Source organism: Heptranchias perlo, unplaced genomic scaffold, assembly GCF_035084215.1.
Source record: "Heptranchias perlo isolate sHepPer1 unplaced genomic scaffold, sHepPer1.hap1 HAP1_SCAFFOLD_154, whole genome shotgun sequence".
Taxonomy (NCBI): domain Eukaryota; kingdom Metazoa; phylum Chordata; class Chondrichthyes; order Hexanchiformes; family Hexanchidae; genus Heptranchias; species Heptranchias perlo.
The window spans coordinates 381,511-409,283 of record NW_027138796.1 but is presented as its reverse complement, the minus strand read 5'-3'; the positions used below and the strand labels follow the sequence as shown (position 1 = coordinate 409,283).

Genomic DNA, 27,773 nt, shown 5'->3' with positions numbered 1-27,773 from the left:
CTGCTGCTGCTCAGGTCAGCCGCCGCTCTGCAGAAAAAGTTAGGAAAAGCAAGGCAAAGCAAAGGAGCACCTCCTTCCCTCATTTCACCAAACTCCCACACTTACCAAACTCTCAAGTTCCTCACTCTTTCCCCGCTGCACTCAGTCTGATTGATGGGGTCAGATTGATGGGTATGATTGAGGGAGTCTGATGATAGTGGTCAGATTGATGGGGGACGGATTGATGAGAGTCTGATTGATAGCGTCTGATTGATGGGGGTCTGACTGACGGCAATCTGATTTAAGGGGTCAGATTGACGTGGAGTGAATCGAATTGGCTGAAGACTGGCTTCTGTGATGGTGGCGATATCGGGAGGAGGCCGAGATGGATCATCTACTCGGCACTGCTGGCTGAAGATGGTTGCAAACGCTTCAGCCTTCTCTTTTGCACTCACGCGCTGGATTCTGCCATCATTGAGGATGGGGATGTTTACAGAGCCTCCTCCTCCCGTTACTGTTTAACTGTCCACCACCATTCACGACTGGATGTGGCAGGACTGCAGAGCTTTGATCTGATCCGTTGGTTGTGAATCGCTTAGCCCTGTCTATAGCAGGTTGCTTCAACTCTTCAGCATGCATATAGTCCTGAGATGCAGCTTCACCAGGTTGGCACCTCATTTTTAGGTACGCCTGGTGCTGCTCCTGGCATGCTCTTCCGCACTCCTCATTGAACCAGGGTTGATCCCCTGGCTTGTTGGTAATGGTAGAGTGAGGAATATGCCGGGCCATGAGGTTACAGATTGTGCTGGAATACAATTCTGCTGCTGCTGATGGTCCACAGCGCCTCATGGATGCCCAGTTTTGAGCTGCTAGAGCTGTTCTGAATCTATCCCATTTAGCACGGTGATAGTGCCACACAACACGTTGGATGGTGTCCTCAGTGTGAAGACGGTACTTCGTCTCCACGAGGACTGTGCGGTGGTCACTCCTACCAATACTGTCATGAACAGATGCATCTGCGACAGGGTGATTGGTGAGGACGAGGTCAAGAAAGTTTTTCCCTCGTGCTGGGTGTCTGATTGATGGGGTCTGAGGGTTGGGGGTCTGATTGATGGGGTCTGGGGGTTAGGGGTCTGAGGGTTGGGGGTGTGGGGGTTGGGGGTCTGATTGATGGGGTCTGGGGGTTGGGGGTCTGATTGATGGGGTCTGGGGGTTGGGGGTCTGATTGATGGGGTCTGGGGGTTGGGGGTCTGATTGATGGGGTCTGGGGGTTGGGGGTCCGATTGATGGGGTCTGGGGGTTGGGGGTCTGATTGATGGGGTCTGGGGGTTGGGGGTCTGATTGATGGGGTCTGGGGGTTGGGGGTCTGATTGATGGGGTCTGGGGGTTAGGGGTCTGAGGGTTGGGGGTGTGGGGGTTGGGGGTCTGATTGATGGGGTCTGGGGGTTGGGTGTCTGATTGATGGGGTCTGGGGGTTGGGGGTCTGATTGATGGGGTCTGGGGGTTGGGGGTCTGATTGATGGGGTCTGGGGGTTGGGGGTCTGATTGATGGGGTCTGGGGGTTGGGGATCTGATTGATGGGGTCTGGGGGTTGGGGGTCTGATTGATGGGGTCTGGGGGTTGGGGGTCTGATTGATGGGGTCTGGGGGTTGGGGGTCCGATTGATGGGGTCTGGGGGTTGGGGGTCTGATTGATGGGGTCTGGGGGTTGGGGGTCTGATTGATGGGGTCTGGGGGTTGGGGGTCTGATTGATGGGGTCTGGGGGTTGGGGGTCTGATTGATGGGGTCTGGGGGTTGGGGGTCTGATTGATGGGGTCTGGGGGTTGGGGGTCTGATTGATGGGGTCTGGGGGTTGGGGATCTGATTGATGGGGTCTGGGGGTTGGGGGTCTGATTGATGGGGTCTGGGGGTTGGGGGTCCGATTGATGGGGTCTGGGGGTTGCGGGTCCGATTGATGGGGTCTGGGGGTTGGGGGTCTGATTGATGGGGTCTGGGGGTTGGGGGTCTGATTGATGGGGTCTGGGGGTTGGGGGTCTGATTGATGGGGTCTGGGGGTTGGGGGTCTGATTGATGGGGTCTGGGGGTTGGGGGTCTGATTGATGGGGTCTGGGGTTTGGGGGTCTGATTGATGGGGTCTGGGGGTTGGGGGTCTGATTGATGGGGTCTGGGGGTTGGGGGTCTGATTGATGGGGTCTGGGGGTAAGGGGAATTCTCTTGTTCCCTGGCGCTCCTCCCATAAAAGAATGTTGCGAATTCTTGGTTCCGCCTTTTACACAATGAACCAATCAGCACTGAGCAACGTCGCTACGTTTAACAAAGCAACAATAGGCCATTGTTCTCACAGACCAATCAGAGCCCGATTTGCTGAATAGGAGGGTTCTATCGGGCGGGGTATAAATAGCGGGAGCGGCAGCACGAGGCACATTCTCAAGAGCTGCGAGAATAGGAGGAGATTATGGTGAGAGCTCACTGGGCAATGTACAGAGCGAGGGTGTTCCACCGAGACAGAGGGATCCACAGGGAGAGGGGGATCCACTGGGAGAGAGGGATTCACAGGGAGAGTGGGATCTACTGGGAGAGAGGGATTCACAGGGAGAGTGGGATCTACTGGGAGAGAGGAATTCAAAGGGAGAGTGGGATCTACTGGGAGAGTAGATCCACAGGGAGAGTGGGATCCACTGAGAGAGTGTGATGCACTGGGAGAGTGGGAATCTGTCGGGAGAGAGAAGGGAACCAGTCAGAGTAATGCATCCCAAGGGAGAGGGAAAGGACCCACAGGGAGGGTGGGAATCCACAGGGAGAGAAGGATCCACATGGAGAGAGGAAGAACGACAGGGAGAGCAGTAATCGATGTTGAGAGAAGGGGCTTCAGAAAAGAGAGTGAGGAGTGAACCACAGGGAGACTGGGGGCATCCACAGGGAGATTCGGGGCAGCCACACGGAGAAAGTGGGAAATCCATCTGGAGAGAGGAGTCACAGGGAGATTGGGAATCCACAGGGTGATGCATATCCACAGCAAACGAGGGTGGTCAATGGCAGAATGTGGGATCTTTAAGAAATATGGGGAATTCCTCAGGAAGCGAGTGGCCCACATTGAGCAATGGATCCACAGTCAGTGGGCAAATCCTCTGGGACAGGGCAGTCCACAGGGAGTGGGAACGCACACGGAGAGAAGACATCCATCGTGAGCAGAGGGGTCCATCGGAAGGGGGTGGGGTCTACAGGTAGTGGAACGTTGCACAGGGACAGAAGGGATCCAGCAGGCAGCAGGTGAGATCTACAGGGAATGGACGGGATCCACAGGTTACTGTAATGGAACGTGTTGCTGCCCACACACCCTTCTCCCTTCCACCTCCACTGACTGTATAAAGCATTGTCCTCCTACCTGTGTAAATAATCCTGTGTTCTCCACTCTTTAGCGTGAGTGTCTTTCAATCCACATTGGCCAGGCCGGCGTGCAGGTCGGCAATGCTTGCTGGGAGCTGTATTGCCTGGAGCATGGGATCCAACCAGATGGGCAGATGCCCAGTGACAAGACCATCGGAGGTGGGGACGACTCCTTCAACACCTTCTTCAGTGAGACGGGGGCGGGCAAGCACATCCCCCGAGCCGTGTTTGTAGATCTGGAGCCCACTGTGATCGGTAAGGGGAGAGATTGTTGATGGGTTAGTCGTGTGTCACTAAACTCATTGCAATACACCTACTCATGTACAGTCCTTCCTCCTGATACAGACAGGCACTGTTCTGCTACCTCTTGTTGCTGTTTGATACAAACTCCCTTCTCACAGACCAAGTCTTGGCCCCTCCAAGTATCTCCCCTCCTCCCCCGAAGGTGTTTCCCGTTACCAGAATCTGGTTCCACTGGCCCACGTGTCTCTCCGGTGCTTCACCAATTCTTTCAAGTATTAGGCCAAACATTGAGTCCCTGCAAGCAATTCAACCACAGGCACCATCACAGGTGAGCTCAGTACTGTCCCCACCTTAACCCCATCCCCCACATACACTCATTTGCCAGGTGCAGTTATTGGGTAAGGAACAGCAGCAGGTACCCAGGTGGATTGTTTACTGTCCCACCCCCCACCCAGGGTCCTGAGGTTAATATCAGGGCTCATATCCACCTTAGCTGAGATCAGCTGACCCAGCACAGGCCACAAATGGAACCTGCGACTCCTCTGATCAATTTGTCGCACCAGCTACCAACTGAGACAGCAGAACACGGCCTTCATGCTCCTGGCATCCTCCTGGTTTGCTGCTTCCAGCTGCTGGGTTGGTCATGAGATCTCGACAGTTGAAGCTGCTTGGCCAATCGTCTCTCCCCCTCACCTCCCAATCTCCAATACTCCAGTCACTGTGGACAGTCAGGGATTTCCAGTCTGGATCAAAGGTGGTGGTCCCAGGACTGAGAGATGTTCCCAGAAAAATGGCCAGACTTGTATCAAAATACTTGAAATGATGCATATTCAGGTTTTTAACTCTCCGTTCCCTGCCCCCAGATGAGGTCCGCACCGGCACCTACCGACAGCTCTTTCACCCCGAGCAACTCATCACCGGCAAGGAGGATGCGGCCAATAACTACGCACGGGGCCACTGTTCCATCGGCAAGGAGATAGTGGATCTGGTCTTGGATCGCATACGGAAGGTGGTAAGTTGTGTACTGGCAACCACTGCCCCCTCTCACCATCTCCCACTACCCCTCCATCATCTCCCACTGCCTAATCGAACCGGCAACCACTGCTCCTTCTCACCATCTCCCACTACCCCTCCATCATCTCCCACTGCCTAATCGAACCGGCAACCACTGCCCCCTCTCACCATCTCCCACTACCCCTCCATCATCTCCCACTGCCTAATCGAACCGGCAACCACTGCCCCCTCTCACCATCTCCCACTACCCCTCCATCATCTCCCACTGCCTAATCGAACCGGCAACCACTGCCCCCTCTCACCATCTCCCACTACCCCTCCATCATCTCCCACTGCCCCCTCTCACCATCTCCCACTACCCCTCCATCATCTCCCACTGCCTAATCGAACCGGCAACCACTGCTCCTTCTCACCATCTCCCACTGCTCCTTCTCACCATCTCCCACTGCTCCTTCTCACCATCTCCCACTGCTCCTTCTCACCATCTCCCACAACCTCTCCCATCATCTCCCACTGCCCCCTCTCACCATCTCCCACTACCCCTCCATCATCTCCCACTGCCTAATTGAACCGGCAACCACTGCTCCTTCTCACCATCTCCCACAACCTCTCCCATCATCTCCCATTGCTCCTTCTCACCATCTCCCACTACCCCGTCCCATCATCTCCCGCTGCCCCGTCTCATCATTTCTCATTGCCCCATCCCATCATCTCCCACTGCCCCGTCCCACCATCTCCCACTGCCCAGTCCCACAGTCTTCCACTGCTCCGTCACATAATCTCGCACTGCCCAGTCCCACAGTCTCCCAATGCCCATTCCCACAGTCTCCCACTGCCCAGTCCCACAGTCTACCACTGCCCCGTCCCATCATCTCCCCCTGCCCATTCCCATCAGCTCGCCCTCCCCATTCCCAACACTGACAAATCCCATCATCTCCCACTGCCCCATCTCAATATCTCCCACTGTCTCTCCCATCGTCTCCCACTGACCCATCACATCATCTCCCCCTGCCCATTCCCATCAACACCCCCTGCCCATTCCCAACATCTCCAACTGACCCATCCCATCATCTCCCACTGCCCCATCTCATTATCTCCCACTGTCTCTCCCATCGTCTCCCACTGACCCATCACATCATCTCCCACTGCCCAGTCCCATCATCTCCCCCTGACCATTCCAATCAACTCCCCCTGCCCATTCCCAGCATCTCCCGCTGACCCATCCCATCATCTCCCACTGCCCCATCCCAGCAGCTACCACTGCCCCTTCTCACAAGAGCTACAAAAAGAGAGTATGAAAAGAAACTTGCAAGGGATATCAAAACCAATACGAAGAACTTTTATAGTTATATTAGGAAAAAGAGGGTGGTCAGGAGCAGGTTTGGCCCCTTAAAAACTGAAAGTGGGGATATTGTCATTGACAATGGGGAACTGGCGGACATGTTGAATAATTACTTTGCGTCAGTATTTACAGTAGAAAAAGAGGATAGCATGCTGGAAATCCCAACAAAACTAATATTGAATCGGGGACAGGGACTCGATAAAATTAACATAAGTAAAGCAACAGTAATGAAGAAAATAATAGCACTAAAGATTGACAAATCCCCAGGACCAGATGGTTTCCATCCCAGGGTTTTAAAGGAAGTAGGTGAGCAGATTGCAAATGCCCTAACTATAATCTTTCAAAGTTCTCTAGATTCAGGAACTGTCCCTCTAGATTGGAAAATTGCACGTCACTCCGCTTTTTAAGAAAGGAGAGAGAGGGAAACCGGGGAATGATAGACCAGTTAGCCTAACATCTGTTGTGGGGAAATTGCTGGAGTCTATAATTAAGGATAGGGTGACTGAACACCTTGAGAATTTTCAGTTAATCAGGGAGAGCCAGCATAGATTTGTGAAAGGTAGGTCGTGCCTGACAAACCTGATTGAATTTTTTGAAGAAGTGACTAAAGTCGTGGACAGGGGAATATCAATGGATATTATTTATATGGACTTCCAGAAGGCATTTGATAAGGTCCCACATAAGAGACTGTTAGCTAAGTTAGAAGCCCATGGAATCGAGGGAAAAGTACGGACTTGGTTAGGAAATTGGCGGAGCGAAAGGCGACAGAGAGTAGGGATAATGGGTAAGTATTCACATTGGCAGGATGTGACCAGTGGAGTCCCGCAGGGATCTGTCTTGGGGCCTCAATTATTCACAATATTTATTAACGACTTAGATGAAGGCATAGAAAGTCTCATATCTAAGTTTGCCGATGACACAAAGATTGGTGGCATTGTAAGCAGTGAAGATGAAAACATAAAATTACAAAGGGATATTGATAGATTAGGTGAATGGGCAAAATTGTGGCAAATGGAATTCAATATAGACAAATGTGAGGTCATCCACTTTGGATCAAAAAAGGATAGAACAGGGTACTTTCTAAATGGTAAAACATTAAAAACAGTGGATGTCCAAAGGGACTTCGGGGTTCAGGTACATCGATCATTGAAGTGTCATGAACAGGTGCAGAAAATAATCAATAAGGCTAATGGAATGCTGGCCTTTATATCTAGAGGACTGGAGTGCAAGGGGGCAGAAGTTATGCTGCAGATATACAAAACCCTGGTTAGACCGCACATGGAGTACTGTGAGCAGTTCTGGGCACCACACCTTCGGAAGGACATATTGGCCTTGGAGGGAGCGCAGCGTAGGTTTCCCAGAATGATACCCAGACTTCAAGGATTAAGTTACGAGGACAGATTACGCAAATTGGGGTTGTATTCTCTGGAGTTCAGAAGGTTAAGGGGTGATCTGATCGAAGTTTATAAGATATTAAGGGGAACGGATAGAGAGAAACTATTTCCATTGGTTGGGGATTCTAGGAGCAGGGGGCACAGTCTTAAGATTAGAGCCAGACCTTTCAGGAGTGAGATTAGAAAACATTTCTACACACACAAAGGGTGGTAGAAGTTTGGAACTCTCTTCCGCAAACGGCAATTGATACTAGCTCAATTGCTACATTTAAATGTGAGATGGATAGCTTTTTGGCAACCAAAGGTATTAAGAGATATGGGCCAAAGGCGGGTATATGCAGCTAGATAACAGATCAGCCATGATCTTATCAAATGGCGGAGCAGGCATGAGGGGCTGAATGGCCTACTCCTGTTCCTATGTTCACCATCTCCCACTGTCTAGTCCCAACAGCTCCCGCTGCCCCTTCTCACCAGCTCCCACTGCCCCTTCTCACCATCTCCCACTCTCCCTTCTCCCCATCTCCCACTGCCCCTTCTCACCAGCTCCCACTGCCCTGTCCCACCAGGGACGGTCAGTATTTTTGCTCCTGTCCTGTGTTCACTGTCCTTTGACGATAGATTCCATTTCCTGCTCCCTTTTAATGTTTTGTACCTTCTTTGCCCACAGGCTGACCAGTGCACGGGACTCCAGGGTTTCCTCATTTTCCACAGTTTCGGGGGTGGGACCGGCTCGGGTTTTACATCCCTCCTGATGGAGAGACTATCTGTAGACTACGGCAAGAAATCCAAACTGGAGTTTTCTGTTTATCCTGCGCCGCAGATTTCCACTGCGGTGGTCGAACCGTACAACTCCGTGCTCGTCACCCACTCCACCCTTGAGCACTCTGACTGCGGCTTCATGGTCGACAACGAGGCCCTTTATGATATATGTCGGCGTAATCTTGACATTGAGCGTCCAACATACACCAACCTCAACCGTCTCATTGGACAGTTGGTGTCATCCATCACGGCGTCACTACGGTTCGACGGTGCCCTCAATGTGGACCTGACTGAGTTCCAAACCAACCTGGTCCCTTATCCCCGCATTCACTTCCCATTATTAACCTACTCCCCCCTTATTTCGGCCGAGAAGGCTTACCACGAGCAAATATCTGTGTCAGAGATCACCAACGCCTGCTTTGAACCAGCCAATCAGATGGTGAAGTGCGACCCCCGCCAGGGCAAGTACATGGCGTGCTGCATGCTGTACCGAGGAGATGTCGTGCCAAAGGATGTCAACGCCTCCATCGCCACCATCAAAACCAAGCGCTCGATCCAGTTTGTTGATTGGTGCCCGACCGGGTTCAAGGTAAGTGTGGGTTTTGTGTTCAATCCATGGGGCTCTGGGGAAACATGGATTCTGACAATCTCATATCCCACGTGAACAATACGTCTGTTCAGTCTGGGTCAAAAGCTGTCCCCCATTCCTGGCCCAAACAATAGCTCCCTCTGAGGCTCTAATCATTGATTTTTGCCCTGAATGTCCAAGGAGAAGTCCTTGCTCGAACAAGGAAAAGGCTTCCTGAAAAATCAAGGCCTCATTGGAAAAGATGAACTAAAGAAAGGAATTAGCCCCGGAATCTGGCCTCATTACACAGCATCCATCCATCAGAAACTGAGGCTCGAAAACTGGGGGAAGAGCCCAGTGAATAACCAGAGCTGGGTTCTTGTACAAAGACACACACTGATTCAAAAATTTATCTTTCTGATCGTTACGTGGTTCCCAACAGCTCTGATTTTGAAGCTCCTTTCTGTGCAACTGAAATCTGAAGAATTTTCTTTTCCCACAGGTTGGCATCAACTACCAGCCCCCGACGGTGGTGCCAGGGGGCGATCTGGCAAAGGTGCAGCGTGCCCTCTGTATGCTGAGCAACACCACCGCCATTTCCTTGGCTTGGACCCGCCTCAACCTCAAATTCGATAAGATGTACGCCAAGCGGGCCTTTGTCCACTGGTACGTGGGGGAGGGGCTGGAGGAAGGGGAGTTCCAGGACGCACGGGAGGACCTGGCCTCACTCGAGAAGGATTACGAAGAGGTGGCCGTCGATTCTTCTGCGCTGGACAGAAAGGCGGAGGAGGAAGAATAAGATTTATTCATTTAAAAAGTAAAAAGTGTTTACAAAATGACTTATTAATTTAGAATGTAAAAAGTTTAACTTAATTTCACATTTATGTTACAAAATGGCATTTATTTAGAAAGTAAAAGGGGTTTGACTTTAATTCACATTGTTGTTACAGATTATATTTGAGAAAATAAATATTTTTGAATGATTTTGAAATTGTGTCAATTTAAAAGCCACAAATACACGACAAGGGATTGAGAAACACGTGTAAAAGAAGACGTTAGAAGTTAGAAGAGGATCACTGAACCCAGAATGGATGGGGTCTGATCGATTGGAGTCAGATAGATGGGGTCTGACTGATGGGGTCAGGTTGGTTGGGGCCTGATTGATGGGGTGAGATTGATGGGGTCTGACCGATGGGGGTCTGATCGATGGGGTCTGATTAATGGGGTCTGATAGATGGGAATCTGATTGACTGGAATCTGATTGATGGGGTCTGAGTGATGGGGTCTGAGTGATGGGGCTCTAATCGATGGGGGTCTGATGGACGGGGGTCTGATTGATGAAGGTCTGATTGATGGGGGTCTGATTGATGGGGGTCTGATCGATGGGGGTCTGATTGTTGGGGGTCTGATTGATGGGGGTCTGACTGATGGGGATCTAATCGATGGGGGTCCGATCGATGGGCGTCTGATTGATGGGGGTCTGATTGATGAAGGTCTGATCGATGGGGTCTGATTGATGGGGTCTGATTGTTGGGGGTCTGATTGATGGGGACTGAGAGAAGTGGGGTCTGATTGAAGGAGTTTGATTGATGGGGGTCATAAAATCATAGAAAAGTTACAGCACAGAAGGAGGCCATTCGGCCCATCATGTCCGCACCGGCTGAGGAACGAGCTATCCAGCCCAATCCCTCTTTCCCGCATTTGGTCCGTAGCCCTGCAGGTCACGGCTCTTCAGGTTCACATCCAGGTATTTATTAAATGAGTTGAGGGTTTCTGCCTCTCCCACCCTCTCAGGCAGTGAGTTCCAGACACCCACCACCCTCTGGGGGAAAACATTTCTCCTCAGCTCCCCTCTAATCCTTCTACCAATCACTTTAAATCTATGCCCCCTGGTTACTGACTCCTCTGCTAAGGGAAATAGGTCCTTCCTATCCACTCTATCTCAGCCCCTCATAATTTTATACACCTCAATTAAATCTCCCCTCAGCCTCCTCTGTTTCAAGGAAAACAACCCCAGCCTATCCAATCTTTCCTCATAGCTAAAATTCTCCAGTCCTGGCAACATCCTCGTAAATCTCCTCTGCACCCTCTCCAGTGCAATCACATCCTTCCTGTAATGTGGTGACCAGAACTGTACGCAGTACTCAAGCTGTGGCCTAACTCGCGTTTTATGCAGTTCCAGCATAACATCCCTGCTTTTATATTCTATGCCTCGGCTAATAAAGGAATGTATCCCATATGCCTTTTTAACCATCTTATCTGCCTGTCCTGCTACCTTCAGGGATCTGTGGACATGCACTCCAAGGTCCCTCACTCCCTCTACACCTCTCAGTATCCTCCCATTTATTGTGTATTCCCTTGCCTTGTTTGCTCTCCACAAATGCATTACCCCACACTTCTCCGGATTGAACTCCATTTGCCACTTTTTTGCCCATCTGACCAGTCCATTGATATTTTCCTGCAGTCTACAGCTTTCCTCCTCACTATCAACCAAGTGGCCTATCTTTGTGTCATCCGCAAATTTTTTAATCATGCCCCTACATTTAAGTCCAAATCGTTAATGTATGCCACAAAAAGCAAAGGACCTAGTACTGAGCCCTGCAGCACCCCACTGGAAACAGCCTTCCAGTCGCATAAACACCCGTCGACCATTATCCTTTACTTCCTGCCACTGAGCCAATTTTGGATCCAACTTGCCATATTCCCTTGGATCCCATGGGCCTTTACTTTTGTGACCAATCTGCCATGTGGGGCCTTGTCAAAAGCATTGATAAAATCCATGTAGATTACATCAATTACGCTACCCTCATCGATCCTCCTTGTCACCTCCTCAAAAAATTCAATCAAGTTAGTCAGACATGACCTCCCCTTAACAAATCCGTGCTGACTGTCCTTGATCAGTCCGTGCCTTTCTAAATGACAGTTTACCCTGTCCCTCAGAATTGATTTGAATAATTTTCCCATCACCGAGGTTAGGCTGACTGGCCTGTAATTACTCGGTCTATCCTTCGCTCCCTTTTTAAACAACGATACAACGTTAGCAGTCCTCCAATCCTCCGGTACTATGCCTGTATCCAGCGAAGTTTGGAAAATGATTGTTAAAGCGTCCTTGGCTTCTTTAAACAGCCTGCGATACATTTCATCCGGCCCTGGTGATTTATCCACTTTCAAAGATGCCAATCCCATTAATACTTCCTCCCTCACTATGTTTATCCCATCCAATATTTCACACTCCTCCTCCTTAACTTCAATCCCTGCATCATCCCTCTCTCAGATGCAAAGTATTCATTGAGAACCATACCCATATCTTCTGCCTCCACACACAGTTTACCTTTATGGTCTCTAATAGGTCCTAATCTTTCCTTAGTTATCCTCTTGCTCTTAATGTATTGATAAAACATCTTTGGGTTTTCTTTGGATTTTACTTGCTAATATTATTTCATGCCCTCTCTTTGCTTTCCGAATTTCCTTTCTAACTTCACCCCTGCCCTTTGTATACTCCTCTGAGCTTTTCGTAGTATTGAGTTCCCGGTGTCTATCATTGGTTTGCTTTTTCTGCCTTATCTTACCCTGAATGCTTCTTGACATCCAGGGGGCTCGAGATTTGGCAGCCCCTCCCTTTTTCTTTGTTGGAACATGTTTAGCCCGAACCCCTTGAATCTCCCCTTTGAATGTCTCCCATTGCTCTGACACGGATTTACCTTTAAGTAGCTGTTTCCAGTTTACTTCTGCTAAATCACTTCTCAGTTGAGTAAAATTGGCCTTCCCCAATTGAAAACTTTAACTCCTGCTCTGTCTTTGTCCTTTTCCATAACTATGCTAAAACTAACTGTATTATGATCACTACCACCAAAGTGCTCTCCCACTGCTACTTCTTCCACCTGCCCATCTTCATTTCCTGGAACTAAATCCAGAACTGCCCCTGCCTCTCGTTGGGCTTGCCATATACCGGCTAAAAAAATTCTCCTATATGCAATTTAAGAGTTCTGCACCCTATAAACCATTCACGCTGTTTGTATCCCAGTTAATATTAGGGTAGTTGAAATCCCCGACTATTACTGCCCTATTGTCTTTGCACTTCTCAGAAATTTGCCCACATATTTGCTCCTCTATCTCCCTCTGACTGTTTGGGGGTCTATAGTACACTCCCAGAGTATGACTGCCCCTTTTTTGTTCTTGAGCTCAACCCATAAGGCCTCATTTGATGCTCCTTCTAAAATATCATCCCTCCTCATAACTTTAACTGTTTCCTTAACCAAAATTGCCACCCCTCCTTTTTTAATCCCCCTCTCTATCATGTCTGAAAACGCTGTAACCAGGGACATTGAGCTGCCAGTCCTGCCCCTCTTTAAGCCATGTTTCTGTAATAGTTAAGATATCATACTGCCACGTGTCTATCTGTGCCCTCAGCTCATCCGCCTTATTTCCTCTCCTCCTTGCATTGAGGTAAATACATTTAAGGACTGCAAAACTCCTCTGTTTATTTTCTAACCTTCGTTCCCTCTGCCTTCCAGACTCACTCACTAATTTTCTGCCTTCCATTTCCAGTTCCAACTTTACCCCATCTGAATCCACACTCAGGTTCCCATCCCCCAGCCAAGCTAGTTTAAACCCTCTCCGACAGCACAAGCAACCCTCCCCGCAAGGATATTGGTCCCGGCCCTGTTGAGGTGCAACCTGTCCGGCTTGTACAGGTCCCACCTCCCCCAGAACCGGTCCCAATGCCCCAGGAATCTAAAGCCCTCCCTCTTGCACTACCTTTGCAGCCACGCAGTCACCTGCTGTATCCTCCTATTTCGATTCTCACCGGTGCGTGAGACTGAGAGTAATCCGGAGATTACTACATTCAAGGTGCTGCTTTTTAATCTCGTTCCTGACTCCTTAAACTCTGCCTGCAGGACCTCATCCCTCTATCTAACTATGCCGTTGGTCCCGATATGGACCACGACCTCTGGCTGTTCACCCTCCCCCCCCCCAGAATATTCTGCAGCCGCTCAGTGACGTCCATGACCCTGGCACCAGGGAGGCGACATGCCATCCTGGAACCACACCTGCAGCCGCAGAAACACCAGTCTGCCCCCCTAACTATAGAATCCTCTTTCACTATTGCTCTCCCAACCTGTCTCCTCCCCCAATGTACAGCTGAGCCACCCATGGTGCTCTGGTCTTGGCTCTGGCTGCACTCCCCAGGGAACCCTCTCCCCCATCAGTATACCGGTTAGAGAGTGAGATTCCCTCAGGAGACTCCTGATCTACCTGCCTGGTCCTCCTTGGCTGTCTGCCGGTCCCTCTCTGCCTTCACTCTCTTAAGCTGCGGGTAATCACCTCCTGAAACGTGCTATCCATGCAGCTCTCAGCCTCGCGGATGCACTGCAGTGTTGCTCAAGCTCTGAAACATTTCCTGCACATGTGGTTTTCCAGGACACGGGAAGCGTCCTGGAGTTCCCACATGGCACAGGCCGTGCCTTCGACGCGTGTGAGCTGCTCTGCCATGCCTCTGTTTTTAGATTATTAACTAAACTAAAGGAAATCAAGCCTTAAAACCAGTTATTTATAGTTTTATTACTCTCGTTAATAAACTAGTTTAAGTTTTCTTTTAAGCTCCCAGCTTTTACTTTAATTTTACCCAATTCCATAACTCAGAGGGGAAAAAAAAGCAGCTGTAACACTTCGCAGCCAATCACCTACCTGCTCTCCTGTGACAGCTGGGTCTACTCCCGCCTCCTGCTGCGCTCCGAGTGAGTGTAGGCCTTCGAGCCTCAACCTTTATTTGCGCTCCGATGCCGATTCCTGTAGTCCCGTAGGTCGGCTCCCACCTCCTGCTGCGCTCCGAGTTATCCCCGCTCTTGGTCTGCTGCTGCTCAGGTCAGCCGCCGCTCTGCAGAAAAAGTTAGGAAAAGCAAGGCAAAGCAAAGGAGCACCTCCTTCCCTCATTTCACCAAACTCCCACACTTACCAAACTCTCAAGTTCCTCACTCTTTCCCCGCTGCACTCAGTCTGATTGATGGGGTCAGATTGATGGGTATGATTGAGGGAGTCTGATGATAGTGGTCAGATTGATGGGGGACGGATTGATGAGAGTCTGATTGATAGCGTCTGATTGATGGGGGTCTGACTGACGGCAATCTGATTTAAGGGGTCAGATTGACGTGGAGTGAATCGAATTGGCTGAAGACTGGCTTCTGTGATGGTGGCGATATCGGGAGGAGGCCGAGATGGATCATCTACTCGGCACTGCTGGCTGAAGATGGTTGCAAACGCTTCAGCCTTCTCTTTTGCACTCACGCGCTGGATTCTGCCATCATTGAGGATGGGGATGTTTACAGAGCCTCCTCCTCCCGTTACTGTTTAACTGTCCACCACCATTCACGACTGGATGTGGCAGGACTGCAGAGCTTTGATCTGATCCGTTGGTTGTGAATCGCTTAGCCCTGTCTATAGCAGGTTGCTTCAACTCTTCAGCATGCATATAGTCCTGAGATGCAGCTTCACCAGGTTGGCACCTCATTTTTAGGTACGCCTGGTGCTGCTCCTGGCATGCTCTTCTGCACTCCTCATTGAACCAGGGTTGATCCCCTGGCTTGTTGGTAATGGTAGAGTGAGGAATATGCCGGGCCATGAGGTTACAGATTGTGCTGGAATACAATTCTGCTGCTGCTGATGGTCCACAGCGCCTCATGGATGCCCAGTTTTGAGCTGCTAGAGCTGTTCTGAATCTATCCCATTTAGCACGGTGATAGTGCCACACAACACGTTGGATGGTGTCCTCAGTGTGAAGACGGTACTTCGTCTCCACGAGGACTGTGCGGTGGTCACTCCTACCAATACTGTCATGAACAGATGCATCTGCGACAGGGTGATTGGTGAGGACGAGGTCAAGAAAGTTTTTCCCTCGTGCTGGGTGTCTGATTGATGGGGTCTGAGGGTTGGGGGTCTGATTGATGGGGTCTGGGGGTTAGGGGTCTGAGGGTTGGGGGTGTGGGGGTTGGGGGTCTGATTGATGGGGTCTGGGGGTTGGGGGTCTGATTGATGGGGTCTGGGGGTTGGGGGTCTGATTGATGGGGTCTGGGGGTTGGGGGTCTGATTGATGGGGTCTGGGGGTTGGGGGTCCGATTGATGGGGTCTGGGGGTTGGGGGTCTGATTGATGGGGTCTGGGGGTTGGGGGTCTGATTGATGGGGTCTGGGGGTTGGGGGTCTGATTGATGGGGTCTGGGGGTTAGGGGTCTGAGGGTTGGGGGTGTGGGGGTTGGGGGTCTGATTGATGGGGTCTGGGGGTTGGGGGTCTGATTGATGGGGTCTGGGGGTTGGGGGTCTGATTGATGGGGTCTGGGGGTTGGGGGTCTGATTGATGGGGTCTGGGGGTTGGGGGTCTGATTGATGGGGTCTGGGGGTTGGGGATCTGATTGATGGGGTCTGGGGGTTGGGGGTCTGATTGATGGGGTCTGGGGGTTGGGGGTCTGATTGATGGGGTCTGGGGGTTGGGGGTCCGATTGATGGGGTCTGGGGGTTGCGGGTCCGATTGATGGGGTCTGGGGGTTGGGGGTCTGATTGATGGGGTCTGGGGGTTGGGGGTCTGATTGATGGGGTCTGGGGGTTGGGGGTCTGATTGATGGGGTCTGGGGGTTGGGGGTCTGATTGATGGGGTCTGGGGGTTGGGGGTCTGATTGATGGGGTCTGGGGTTTGGGGGTCTGATTGATGGGGTCTGGGGGTTGGGGGTCTGATTGATGGGGTCTGGGGGTTGGGGGTCTGATTGATGGGGTCTGGGGGTAAGGGGAATTCTCTTGTTCCCTGGCGCTCCTCCCATAAAAGAATGTTGCGAATTCTTGGTTCCGCCTTTTACACAATGAACCAATCAGCACTGAGCAACGTCGCTACGTTTAACAAAGCAACAATAGGCCATTGTTCTCACAGACCAATCAGAGCCCGATTTGCTGAATAGGAGGGTTCTATCGGGCGGGGTATAAATAGCGGGAGCGGCAGCACGAGGCACATTCTCAAGAGCTGCGAGAATAGGAGGAGATTATGGTGAGAGCTCACTGGGCAATGCACAGAGCGAGGGTGTTCCACCGAGACAGAGGGATCCACAGGGAGAGGGGGATCCACTGGGAGAGAGGGATTCACAGGGAGAGTGGGATCTACTGGGAGAGAGGGATTCACAGGGAGAGTGGGATCTACTGGGAGAGAGGAATTCAAAGGGAGAGTGGGATCTACTGGGAGAGTAGATCCACAGGGAGAGTGGGATCCACTGAGAGAGTGTGATGCACTGGGAGAGTGGGAATCTGTCGGGAGAGAGAAGGGAACCAGTCAGAGTAATGCATCCCAAGGGAGAGGGAAAGGACCCACAGGGAGGGTGGGAATCCACAGGGAGAGAAGGATCCACATGGAGAGAGGAAGAACGACAGGGAGAGCAGTAATCGATGTTGAGAGAAGGGGCTTCAGAAAAGAGAGTGAGGAGTGAACCACAGGGAGACTGGGGGCATCCACAGGGAGATTCGGGGCAGCCACACGGAGAAAGTGGGAAATCCATCTGGAGAGAGGAGTCACAGGGAGATTGGGAATCCACAGGGTGATGCATATCCACAGCAAACGAGGGTGGTCAATGGCAGAATGTGGGATCTTTAAGAAATATGGGGAATTCCTCAGGAAGTGAGTGGCCCACATTGAGCAATGGATCCACAGTCAGTGGGCAAATCCTCTGGGACAGGGCAGTCCACAGGGAGTGGGAACGCACACGGAGAGAAGACATCCATCGTGAGCAGAGGGGTCCATCGGAAGGGGGTGGGGTCGACAGGTAGTGGAACGTTGCACAGGGACAGAAGGGATCCAGCAGGCAGCAGGTGAGATCTACAGGGAATGGACGGGATCCACAGGTTACTGTAATGGAACGTGTTGCTGCCCACACACCCTTCTCCCTTCCACCTCCACTGACTGTATAAAGCATTGTCCTCCTACCTGTGTAAATAATCCTGTGTTCTCCACTCTTTAGCGTGAGTGTCTTTCAATCCACATTGGCCAGGCCGGCGTGCAGGTCGGCAATGCTTGCTGGGAGCTGTATTGCCTGGAGCATGGGATCCAACCAGATGGGCAGATGCCCAGTGACAAGACCGTCGGAGGTGGGGACGACTCCTTCAACACCTTCTTCAGTGAGACGGGGGCGGGCAAGCACATCCCCCGAGCCGTGTTTGTAGATCTGGAGCCCACTGTGATCGGTAAGGGGAGAGATTGTTGATGGGTTAGTCGTGTGTCACTAAACTCATTGCAATACACCTACTCATGTACAGTCCTTCCTCCTGATACAGACAGGCACTGTTCTGCTACCTCTTGTTGCTGTTTGATACAAACTCCCTTCTCACAGACCAAGTCTTGGCCCCTCCAAGTATCTCCCCTCCTCCCCCGAAGGTGTTTCCCGTTACCAGAATCTGGTTCCACTGGCCCACGTGTCTCTCCGGTGCTTCACCAATTCTTTCAAGTATTAGGCCAAACATTGAGTCCCTGCAAGCAATTCAACCACAGGCACCATCACAGGTGAGCTCAGTACTGTCCCCACCTTAACCCCATCCCCCACATACACTCATTTGCCAGGTGCAGTTATTGGGTAAGGAACAGCAGCAGGTACCCAGGTGGATTGTTTACTGTCCCACCCCCCACCCAGGGTCCTGAGGTTAATATCAGGGCTCATATCCACCTTAGCTGAGATCAGCTGACCCAGCACAGGCCACAAATGGAACCTGCGACTCCTCTGATCAATTTGTCGCACCAGCTACCAACTGAGACAGCAGAACACGGCCTTCATGCTCCTGGCATCCTCCTGGTTTGCTGCTTCCAGCTGCTGGGTTGGTCATGAGATCTCGACAGTTGAAGCTGCTTGGCCAATCGTCTCTCCCCCTCACCTCCCAATCTCCAATACTCCAGTCACTGTGGACAGTCAGGGATTTCCAGTCTGGATCAAAGGTGGTGGTCCCAGGACTGAGAGATGTTCCCAGAAAAATGGCCAGACTTGTATCAAAATACTTGAAATGATGCATATTCAGGTTTTTAACTCTCCGTTCCCTGCCCCCAGATGAGGTCCGCACCGGCACCTACCGACAGCTCTTTCACCCCGAGCAACTCATCACCGGCAAGGAGGATGCGGCCAATAACTACGCACGGGGCCACTGTTCCATCGGCAAGGAGATAGTGGATCTGGTCTTGGATCGCATACGGAAGGTGGTAAGTTGTGTACTGGCAACCACTGCCCCCTCTCACCATCTCCCACTACCCCTCCATCATCTCCCACTGCCTAATCGAACCGGCAACCACTGCTCCTTCTCACCATCTCCCACTACCCCTCCATCATCTCCCACTGCCTAATCGAACCGGCAACCACTGCCCCCTCTCACCATCTCCCACTACCCCTCCATCATCTCCCACTGCCTAATCGAACCGGCAACCACTGCCCCCTCTCACCATCTCCCACTACCCCTCCATCATCTCCCACTGCCCCCTCTCACCATCTCCCACTACCCCTCCATCATCTCCCACTGCCTAATCGAACCGGCAACCACTGCTCCTTCTCACCATCTCCCACTGCTCCTTCTCACCATCTCCCACAACCTCTCCCATCATCTCCCACTGCTCCTTCTCACCATCTCCCACTACCCCTCCATCATCTCCCACTGCCTAATCGAACCGGCAACCACTGCTCCTTCTCACCATCTCCCACTGCTCCTTCTCACCATCTCCCACTGCTCCTTCTCACCATCTCCCACAACCTCTCCCATCATCTCCCACTGCCCCCTCTCACCATCTCCCACTACCCCTCCATCATCTCCCACTGCCTAATTGAACCGGCAACCACTGCTCCTTCTCACCATCTCCCACAACCTCTCCCATCATCTCCCATTGCTCCTTCTCACCATCTCCCACTACCCCGTCCCATCATCTCCCGCTGCCCCGTCTCATCATTTCTCATTGCCCCATCCCATCATCTCCCACTGCCCCGTCCCACCATCTCCCACTGCCCAGTCCCACAGTCTTCCACTGCTCCGTCACATAATCTCGCACTGCCCAGTCCCACAGTCTCCCAATGCCCATTCCCACAGTCTCCCACTGCCCAGTCCCACAGTCTACCACTGCCCCGTCCCATCATCTCCCCCTGCCCATTCCCATCAGCTCGCCCTCCCCATTCCCAACACTGACAAATCCCATCATCTCCCACTGCCCCATCTCAATATCTCCCACTGTCTCTCCCATCGTCTCCCACTGACCCATCACATCATCTCCCCCTGCCCATTCCCATCAACACCCCCTGCCCATTCCCAACATCTCCAACTGACCCATCCCATCATCTCCCACTGCCCCATCTCATTATCTCCCACTGTCTCTCCCATCGTCTCCCACTGACCCATCACATCATCTCCCACTGCCCAGTCCCATCATCTCCCCCTGACCATTCCAATCAACTCCCCCTGCCCATTCCCAGCATCTCCCGCTGACCCATCCCATCATCTCCCACTGCCCCATCCCAGCAGCTACCACTGCCCCTTCTCACAAGAGCTACAAAAAGAGAGTATGAAAAGAAACTTGCAAGGGATATCAAAACCAATACGAAGAACTTTTATAGTTATATTAGGAAAAAGAGGGTGGTCAGGAGCAGGTTTGGCCCCTTAAAAACTGAAAGTGGGGATATTGTCATTGACAATGGGGAACTGGCGGACATGTTGAATAATTACTTTGCGTCAGTATTTACAGTAGAAAAAGAGGATAGCATGCTGGAAATCCCAACAAAACTAATATTGAATCGGGGACAGGGACTCGATAAAATTAACATAAGTAAAGCAACAGTAATGAAGAAAATAATAGCACTAAAGATTGACAAATCCCCAGGACCAGATGGTTTCCATCCCAGGGTTTTAAAGGAAGTAGGTGAGCAGATTGCAAATGCCCTAACTATAATCTTTCAAAGTTCTCTAGATTCAGGAACTGTCCCTCTAGATTGGAAAATTGCACGTCACTCCGCTTTTTAAGAAAGGAGAGAGAGGGAAACCGGGGAATGATAGACCAGTTAGCCTAACATCTGTTGTGGGGAAATTGCTGGAGTCTATAATTAAGGATAGGGTGACTGAACACCTTGAGAATTTTCAGTTAATCAGGGAGAGCCAGCATAGATTTGTGAAAGGTAGGTCGTGCCTGACAAACCTGATTGAATTTTTTGAAGAAGTGACTAAAGTCGTGGACAGGGGAATATCAATGGATATTATTTATATGGACTTCCAGAAGGCATTTGATAAGGTCCCACATAAGAGACTGTTAGCTAAGTTAGAAGCCCATGGAATCGAGGGAAAAGTACGGACTTGGTTAGGAAATTGGCGGAGCGAAAGGCGACAGAGAGTAGGGATAATGGGTAAGTATTCACATTGGCAGGATGTGACCAGTGGAGTCCCGCAGGGATCTGTCTTGGGGCCTCAATTATTCACAATATTTATTAACGACTTAGATGAAGGCATAGAAAGTCTCATATCTAAGTTTGCCGATGACACAAAGATTGGTGGCATTGTAAGCAGTGAAGATGAAAACATAAAATTACAAAGGGATATTGATAGATTAGGTGAATGGGCAAAATTGTGGCAAATGGAATTCAATATAGACAAATGTGAGGTCATCCACTTTGGATCAAAAAAGGATAGAACAGGGTACTTTCTAAATGGTAAAACATTAAAAACAGTGGATGTCCAAAGGGACTTCGGGGTTCAGGTACATCGATCATTGAAGTGTCATGAACAGGTGCAGAAAATAATCAATAAGGCTAATGGAATGCTGGCCTTTATATCTAGAGGACTGGAGTGCAAGGGGGCAGAAGTTATGCTGCAGATATACAAAACCCTGGTTAGACCGCACATGGAGTACTGTGAGCAGTTCTGGGCACCACACCTTCGGAAGGACATATTGGCCTTGGAGGGAGCGCAGCGTAGGTTTCCCAGAATGATACCCAGACTTCAAGGATTAAGTTACGAGGACAGATTACGCAAATTGGGGTTGTATTCTCTGGAGTTCAGAAGGTTAAGGGGTGATCTGATCGAAGTTTATAAGATATTAAGGGGAACGGATAGAGAGAAACTATTTCCATTGGTTGGGGATTCTAGGAGCAGGGGGCACAGTCTTAAGATTAGAGCCAGACCTTTCAGGAGTGAGATTAGAAAACATTTCTACACACACAAAGGGTGGTAGAAGTTTGGAACTCTCTTCCGCAAACGGCAATTGATACTAGCTCAATTGCTACATTTAAATGTGAGATGGATAGCTTTTTGGCAACCAAAGGTATTAAGAGATATGGGCCAAAGGCGGGTATATGCAGCTAGATAACAGATCAGCCATGATCTTATCAAATGGCGGAGCAGGCATGAGGGGCTGAATGGCCTACTCCTGTTCCTATGTTCACCATCTCCCACTGTCTAGTCCCAACAGCTCCCGCTGCCCCTTCTCACCAGCTCCCACTGCCCCTTCTCACCATCTCCCACTCTCCCTTCTCCCCATCTCCCACTGCCCCTTCTCACCAGCTCCCACTGCCCTGTCCCACCAGGGACGGTCAGTATTTTTGCTCCTGTCCTGTGTTCACTGTCCTTTGACGATAGATTCCATTTCCTGCTCCCTTTTAATGTTTTGTACCTTCTTTGCCCACAGGCTGACCAGTGCACGGGACTCCAGGGTTTCCTCATTTTCCACAGTTTCGGGGGTGGGACCGGCTCGGGTTTTACATCCCTCCTGATGGAGAGACTATCTGTAGACTACGGCAAGAAATCCAAACTGGAGTTTTCTGTTTATCCTGCGCCGCAGATTTCCACTGCGGTGGTCGAACCGTACAACTCCGTGCTCGTCACCCACTCCACCCTTGAGCACTCTGACTGCGGCTTCATGGTCGACAACGAGGCCCTTTATGATATATGTCGGCGTAATCTTGACATTGAGCGTCCAACATACACCAACCTCAACCGTCTCATTGGACAGTTGGTGTCATCCATCACGGCGTCACTACGGTTCGACGGTGCCCTCAATGTGGACCTGACTGAGTTCCAAACCAACCTGGTCCCTTATCCCCGCATTCACTTCCCATTATTAACCTACTCCCCCCTTATTTCGGCCGAGAAGGCTTACCACGAGCAAATATCTGTGTCAGAGATCACCAACGCCTGCTTTGAACCAGCCAATCAGATGGTGAAGTGCGACCCCCGCCAGGGCAAGTACATGGCGTGCTGCATGCTGTACCGAGGAGATGTCGTGCCAAAGGATGTCAACGCCTCCATCGCCACCATCAAAACCAAGCGCTCGATCCAGTTTGTTGATTGGTGCCCGACCGGGTTCAAGGTAAGTGTGGGTTTTGTGTTCAATCCATGGGGCTCTGGGGAAACATGGATTCTGACAATCTCATATCCCACGTGAACAATACGTCTGTTCAGTCTGGGTCAAAAGCTGTCCCCCATTCCTGGCCCAAACAATAGCTCCCTCTGAGGCTCTAATCATTGATTTTTGCCCTGAATGTCCAAGGAGAAGTCCTTGCTCGAACAAGGAAAAGGCTTCCTGAAAAATCAAGGCCTCATTGGAAAAGATGAACTAAAGAAAGGAATTAGCCCCGGAATCTGGCCTCATTACACAGCATCCATCCATCAGAAACTGAGGCTCGAAAACTGGGGGAAGAGCCCAGTGAATAACCAGAGCTGGGTTCTTGTACAAAGACACACACTGATTCAAAAATTTATCTTTCTGATCGTTACGTGGTTCCCAACAGCTCTGATTTTGAAGCTCCTTTCTGTGCAACTGAAATCTGAAGAATTTTCTTTTCCCACAGGTTGGCATCAACTACCAGCCCCCGACGGTGGTGCCAGGGGGCGATCTGGCAAAGGTGCAGCGTGCCCTCTGTATGCTGAGCAACACCACCGCCATTTCCTTGGCTTGGACCCGCCTCAACCTCAAATTCGATAAGATGTACGCCAAGCGGGCCTTTGTCCACTGGTACGTGGGGGAGGGGCTGGAGGAAGGGGAGTTCCAGGACGCACGGGAGGACCTGGCCTCACTCGAGAAGGATTACGAAGAGGTGGCCGTCGATTCTTCTGCGCTGGACAGAAAGGCGGAGGAGGAAGAATAAGATTTATTCATTTAGAAAGTAAAAAGTGTTTACAAAATGACTTATTAATTTAAGAATGTAAAAAGTTTAACTTAATTTCACATTTATGTTACAAAATGGCATTTATTTAGAAAGTAAAAGGGGTTTGACTTTAATTCACATTGTTGTTACAGATTATATTTAAGAAAATAAATATTTTTGAATGATTTTGAAATTGTGTCAATTTAAAAGCCACAAATACACGACAAGGGATTGAGAAACACGTGTAAAAGAAGACGTTAGAAGTTAGAAGAGGATCACTGAACCCAGAATGGATGGGGTCTGATCGATTGGAGTCAGATAGATGGGGTCTGACTGATGGGGTCAGGTTGGATGGGGCCTGATTGATGGGGTGAGATTGATGGGGTCTGACCGATGGGGGTCTGATCGATGGGGTCTGATTAATGGGGTCTGATAGATGGGAATCTGATTGACTGGAATCTGATTGATGGGGTCTGAGTGATGGGGTCTGAGTGATGGGGTCTGAGTGATGGGACTCTAATCGATGGGGTCTGATGGATGGGGGTCTGATTGATGAAGGTCTGATTGATGGGGGTCTGATTGATGGGGGTCTGATCGATGGGGGTCTGATTGTTGGGGGTCTGATTGATGGGGACTGAGAGAAGTGGGGTCTGATTGAAGGGGTTTGATTGATGGGGGTCATAAAATCATAGAAAAGTTACAGCACAGAAGGAGGCCATTCGGCCCATCATGTCCGCACCGGCTGAGGAACGAGCTATCCAGCCCAATCCCTCTTTCCCGCATTTGGTCCGTAGCCCTGCAGGTCACGGCTCTTCAGGTTCACATCCAGGCCCAAAGAGGATCTCCCTCTGAGGCTGTTGGTGGAATTGTCTCAGCTCTGATCCTTGATTTTTGCCCTGAATGTTCCAGGAGAAGTCCTTGCTTGAACAAGGAAAAGGCATCCTGAAAAATCAAGGCCTCATTGGACAAGATGAACTGAAGAAAGGAATTAGCCCCGGAATCTGGCCTCATTACACAGCATCCATCCATCAGAAACTGAGGCTCTAAAACTGGGGGAAGAGCCAGTGAATAACCAGATCTGGGTTTTTGTACAGTGATAGACACACATTGGTACATTAATTTATCTTTCTGATAGTTGAGTGGTTCACAACGGCTCTGATTTGGAAGCTCCTTTCTGTGCAACTGAAATCTAAAGAATGACATTAATTTAGAACATAAAAAGAGTTTAACTTAATTTCACATTTATCTTACAAATTATATTTAAGAAAATAAATATTTTTGAATGATTTTGGAATTGTGTCGATTTAAAAGCCACAAATACATGACAAGAGATTGAGAAACACGTGTAAAAAAAGACGTTAGAACTTGAAAGAGGATCAATGGACCCAGAATGGGGCTTAATCAAACTCCACAGAGCTGCAGTCACACAGCACTTCAGTCATTAAAACACTGAATCAAAAGCAAAATACTGCAGACGCTGGAATCTGAAATAAAAACAGAAAATGCTGGAATTACTCAGCAGGTCAGGCAGCATCTGTGGAGAAAGAAACAGAGTTAACCTTTCAGGTCAATGGCCTTTTGTCAGAACTGGAAGATGTGTGTCTCAAAGGCCGCCTTGGAGAACGCTTACCCGAAGATCGGTGGCTGAATGTCCCTGACTGCTGAAGTGTTCCCCGACTGGGAGGGAACCCTCCTGTCTGGCGATTGTTGCGCGGTGTCCGTTCATCCGTTGTCGCAGTGTCTGCATGGTCTCGCCAATGTACCATGCTCCAGGGCATCCTTTCCTGCAGCGCATGAGGTAGACAACGTTGGCCGAGTCACAGGAGTATGAACCATGCACCTGGTGGGTGGAGTCCTCTCGTGTGATGGTGGTATCTGTGTCGATGATCTGGCATGTCTTGCAGAGGTTACCGTGGCAGGGTTGTGTGGTGTCGTGGACGCTGTTCTCCTGAAAGCTGGGTAATTTGCTGCGAACGATAGTCTGTTTGAGGTTGGGTGGCTGTTTAAAGGCGAGTAGTGGAGGTGTGGGGAAGGCCATAGCGAGGTGTTCGTCGTCATTGATGACATGTTGATGGCTGCGGAGAACATGGCGTAGTTTCTCCGCTCCGGGGAAGTACTGGACGACGAAGGGTACTCTGTTGGTTGTGTCCCGTGTTAGTCTTCTGAGGAGGTCTATGCGATTTTTCGCTGTGGCCCGTCGGAACTGTCGATCGATGAATCAAGCGTCATATCCCGTTCTTACCAGGGCGTCTTTCAGAGTCTGTGGGTGTCCATCCCGTTCCTCCTCGTCTGAGCAGACCCTGTGTATTCGCAGGGCCTGTCCATAGGGGATGGCCTCTTTGACGTGGTTAGGGTGGAAGCTGGAAAAGTGGAGCATCGTGAGGTTGTCCGTGGGCTTGCGGTCGAGTGAGGTGCTGAGGTGCCCGTCTTTGATGGAGATTCGTGTGTCCAAGAAAGAAACTGATTCTGAGGAGTAGTCCATGGTGAGCCTGATGGTGGGATGGAACTTGTTGATGTTATCGTGTAGTCTCTTTAGTGATTCGTCGCCGTGGGTCCAAGGCGGCCTTCGAGACACACGACAACGCAAAATCGTCGAGCAGAAATTGACAGCCAAGTTCCGCACCCATGAGGACGGCCTCAACCGGGATCTTGGGTTCATGTCACGCTACACGTTACCCCACCAGCGAACAAAAGCTATCTGTTTTTAATATAATGGGTCATTTGCTGGCTTTCTCTGCCTTCCGGATGCTTCTGCCTCTCTCTCTCTCTGCTTTTTTTCCTGTTTGCTTTTTTGTTGAATGTGTATTCGGGGGTTCTGTCGGTGACACCTCTCTGTCTGAACACGGTGATTGCCTTGGCAACGGGCAGTTGCAGGGGCAGTCTGTAAACACCATCTATTGTTCTATGATGTATAAATGCGTGGGCTTCAAGGAGCTCCTGACATTTACCTGAGGAAGGAGGAAGCCTCCGAAAGCTTGTAGATTTCAAATAAAAATCGTTGGACTATAACTTGGTGTTGTAAAATTGTTTACAATTGTCAACCCCAGTCCATCACCGGCATCTCCACATCATGAAAAAATGGGAGCAGTGGTTCTGATCTGAACTTAATCAAATCAATGTTGAGTCCAGAAGGTTGTAAAGTGTCTAATCGAAAGATGAGGTGCTGTTCCTTGAGCTTCCGTTGAGCTTCACTGGAATAGTGTCGGAGGCCGAGGACAGAGAGGTCACAGTGGGAGTGGGACGGGGAATTAAAATGGCAAGTGACCGGAAACTCAGGGTCACGCTTGCAGGCCGGACGGAGATGTTCAGCAAAGCGATCACCCAAACTCGTTTGGTCTCTCCAATGTACAGGATTCCGCATCGTGAGCAGCGAATACAGTATGCCAAACTGAAAGAAGTACAAGTAAATCAGTGTTTCACCTGGAAGAGTGTTTGGGGCTCTGGACGGTGGGAAGGGAGGTGAAAGAGCAGGTGATGCATCTCCTGCGCTTGTACAGGAAGGTGCCGTAGGAAGGGGAGTGGGTGTTGGGGGTGATGGAAGAGTGGACAAGGGTGTCACGGAGGAATGATCCCTTCGGAATCCTGAAAGGGGAGGGGGAAGATCTGTTTGGTGGTGCTGAAGGTGGCGGAAATGGCGGAGGATGATCTGTTGAATGTGGAGGCTGTTGGAGTGGTAGGTGAGGACAAGGGGGATCCTATCATGGTTCTAGGAGGGTGGAGAAGGGGTGAGGGCAGAAATGGATCTAGAGAGGTTGGCGTTCACATGGAGTGGGGAGATCTGCAGGGAGTGTGGGATCCTCATGAAATACGGGGTGTGCCTCAGGGAGTGAGCGACCCACATTGAGCAACGGACGGAGGTCTGATAGATGGGAGTCTAATAGATGGGGGTCTGACATGGAAATCTGATAGATCTGGGTCTGATTGATGTGGGTCTGATAGATCTGAGTCTGATAGATAGGGATCAGAT

At 50.5% G+C, this 27,773-nt stretch overlaps 2 protein-coding genes across 2 annotated transcripts; both read left to right on the top strand.

Annotated features, from left to right (window-relative positions):
- Window positions 1-3,485: 3,485 nt before the first annotated feature.
- Window positions 3,486-9,485, top strand: LOC137309217 (tubulin alpha chain-like). The gene is made up of 4 exons (XM_067977478.1): window positions 3,486-3,621; window positions 4,473-4,621; window positions 8,027-8,707; window positions 9,189-9,485. Exons 1-4 carry the CDS (start codon window positions 3,501-3,503, stop codon window positions 9,483-9,485), a joined length of 1,248 nt encoding a protein of 415 aa, XP_067833579.1. The 5' UTR covers window positions 3,486-3,500.
- An 8,276-nt stretch (window positions 9,486-17,761) lies between these two features.
- LOC137309234 (tubulin alpha-1 chain-like) lies at window positions 17,762-23,806 on the top strand. Its single transcript, XM_067977497.1, has 4 exons — window positions 17,762-17,897; window positions 18,749-18,897; window positions 22,348-23,028; window positions 23,510-23,806. Exons 1-4 carry the CDS (start codon window positions 17,777-17,779, stop codon window positions 23,804-23,806), a joined length of 1,248 nt encoding a protein of 415 aa, XP_067833598.1. The 5' UTR covers window positions 17,762-17,776.
- The last annotated feature ends 3,967 nt before the right edge of the window (window positions 23,807-27,773 follow it).